The sequence below is a fragment of the Cajanus cajan genome, chromosome 4 (assembly GCF_000230855.2).
Source record: "Cajanus cajan strain Asha chromosome 4, NIPB_CcT2T_4, whole genome shotgun sequence".
Lineage (NCBI taxonomy): Eukaryota > Viridiplantae > Streptophyta > Magnoliopsida > Fabales > Fabaceae > Cajanus > Cajanus cajan.
In genome coordinates this window covers 17,740,983-17,743,395 of record NC_138520.1, presented here as the reverse complement: position 1 = coordinate 17,743,395, position 2,413 = coordinate 17,740,983, and the positions used below count along the sequence as shown (strand labels likewise).

Sequence of the window (2,413 nt, the reverse complement as noted above, 5' to 3'; positions counted from 1 at the left end):
TTCTTGTAGTGTTATAGTGGCCATATGCAATAGTTCAAAACTAGCCTAAGAAATCGGGTTGTAAAGATTGTTTCACTGCAACCAATTTAATAAATTATAAATATAACTCTTTTTGAAAATTAAAAGATATATGAAAGAAAAATGATTACATATGATTAGAGAGATATAACTCTTTTGCAAGTACCCTCCCTCTCATCGGAATATTCGATTGGAGCTCTCGTTCGGCTCTCAGAGTACGAAAAGATTACTAATGTGCCCTTCAGACAGGTACATAAACAAAATTGAATTTCAAATAAATAGAATAGCAACACTATATAAATAATATAAACCACATTCCTTTTTATTTATTACAATATAAGTTATTCGTAGGAAGGACAAATGCATGAAGGAATTTAATAATTTAATTATCTAAACATGAAATCCATTACAATAAAAATGAAATGATCATACTTGTGTCTTCAACCTAACTAGTTGTTGTTGTACCAGAATTGCTTTTGAAGGTAATTAATTGTGCTCTTATCAACTTGGAAGGCTTTGGTAAGAACCTCAGTAGAAATAGGTGGAGTAGAATTAAACAAAGCACTACCAATAGTGATAGTTCCTGGACTTTGACTGCTGAGACCAGCAATGGCAAGAGCATTGCCATATCCCACATTTAATTGGAAGTGAATGAGGCCAATTGGAAACACAAACACATCGCCCTTGTTCAGAACTTTGGTAAAGAGACGGTTTCCATCTTGATTGGATGAGACAAATCCAACATATAGAGTTCCCTCAATGACTATAAGGATTTCCGTGCCACGTGGGTGAGTGTGAGGAGCATTTAAGCCCTTGGGTGCAAAATCTATACGAGCCAATGATATACCAAGTGTGTTTAATCCTGGTAGCTGATCAACAAAGACCGGAGTCACTTGTGCACCAAGTGGGTTCGAGGTATTACCAGCCTCCACATGTGTGAAGAAATCTTCTGCTTTCACGAGCTTGGGATCTTTGCAGAATTTCCCGTTCACAAATACTACAAATTAACAAGACAGAGTTTTAATTAGATTTAAAAGACCAATTATAATCATTCTCATGATGATGTAAATGTGAAAGAAATAAACTAAACTAAGAATTGGCATTGCAAGACTCATGAGGAATCAATGTCTGTGCATACCAGCATTCTTGGTGTCATTTAATGCCACACAAAAATCTTGCAGGGGGCTGGGGTCGTAGGCAAAGGCAACAGAAGATGTCAAAGCCAAGATGGCCACGAGGAAATACACAACTTTCATCTTGCTTCTCAAACTTAATCTTGTAAGATTTTGGGTAAGTAATTGCTTCTGATTGAGAACTGAATTGTTTTGCTGCCTTTATAAGCTTTGCTATTTATAAGGATGAACCGTTGAACTAGTTTCATATATTTATGTTTACCCGCAATTAATTTTTTATTTGGTGATGAACCATTCTTTAGTAATTAACTATACATATATACGTGTTTGATCAAAGTCAAGCAATTTTTTCAACATTAATTACCTCGTCCAACAGAACTTGTACCCACTACGCAGTTTTTTTTTCTATTAATATATTATTTTATAAATGGGAAGCCATTAGCAATCAAATAGCAGTTTAGACTTGGTCCCATTTCTTCAGACTTGAGTTCTCTTTTCCGGACTTGCGTTTTTCTCTATGCATGCATCTTACGGTTTAATGTTTAAACTTGGTCGTCATGGGTAGTTATAGTGAAAATTAAATGGATATTTTATAATTAATGACAAACTAGGTCGCTGAGCAAGTTTATTATATATCCATCAACAGCTTCTAGTTCTAGACGACGTCGTGACTTGCTCAAATTTTGTACTGCATGAGAAACTAACGTTTTATATGCCTAATTAAGGCTTCAAATTAACTGTGAATTAAAATATTTTATCTACATGCATTCGATAAAAACTAATTAAAATGGGATTCCCGGATCTCATCGTTATGTGATTATGTATCCATCTTGTTCCTTATGAATTTTGTACTCGCAAAATTAAAGCTTTGTTGGAGTTGGTTGTGTCTAGCTTTTAAGTTATGAGATGTAGAACTTTTTTGTTAAGCATTTTATTTTATTTTCATTTTTATTTCTCTAAATTATTCTTAGTTAAAATATATAACCCCATTTTAAATGAATTTACTTTTTTTGTTACTATAGTATAATAATTTGAAAATATAAATCATTTTTTTTTAAATTAAGATAATATTGCATTTAAGAAATTCTAGTTTAAATTTTATTTTAAGATTTTAACGTACGCATCATTATACTTTATAAAGGCATAATTTTTTAGTTTATTTTACATTCCTTGTGTCAGTATATATATGTCCAACTGATTAAAAATAACCTTAGATATATGTGACTTTTACGGTAACTTTTACAAAGGTTTACAATATCTTT

General features: G+C 32.2%; 1 protein-coding gene across 1 annotated transcript; it reads right to left on the bottom strand.

Annotated features, from left to right (window-relative positions):
- Window positions 1-379: 379 nt before the first annotated feature.
- Window positions 380-1,358, bottom strand: LOC145956744 (germin-like protein subfamily 1 member 7). The gene is made up of 2 exons (XM_083072339.1): window positions 1,157-1,358; window positions 380-1,015 (listed from the first exon to the last, which is right to left on the bottom strand). The coding sequence occupies exons 1-2, from the start codon at window positions 1,272-1,274 to the stop codon at window positions 468-470; spliced, it is 666 nt and encodes a 221-aa protein (XP_082928465.1). The 5' UTR covers window positions 1,275-1,358; the 3' UTR covers window positions 380-467.
- Between the last annotated feature and the right edge of the window lie 1,055 nt (window positions 1,359-2,413).

Bases quoted from the DNA above. Each gene is read 5' to 3' on its own strand.
- LOC145956744 (XM_083072339.1), bottom strand. From the start codon at position 1,274: ATGAAAGTTGTGTATTTCCTCGTGGCCATCTTGGCTTTGACATCTTCT. The intron at 1,016-1,156 runs GTATGCACAGAC...GTTAATTTGTAG, and splicing joins AAATGACACCAAGAATGCTG to TATTTGTGAACGGGAAATTC.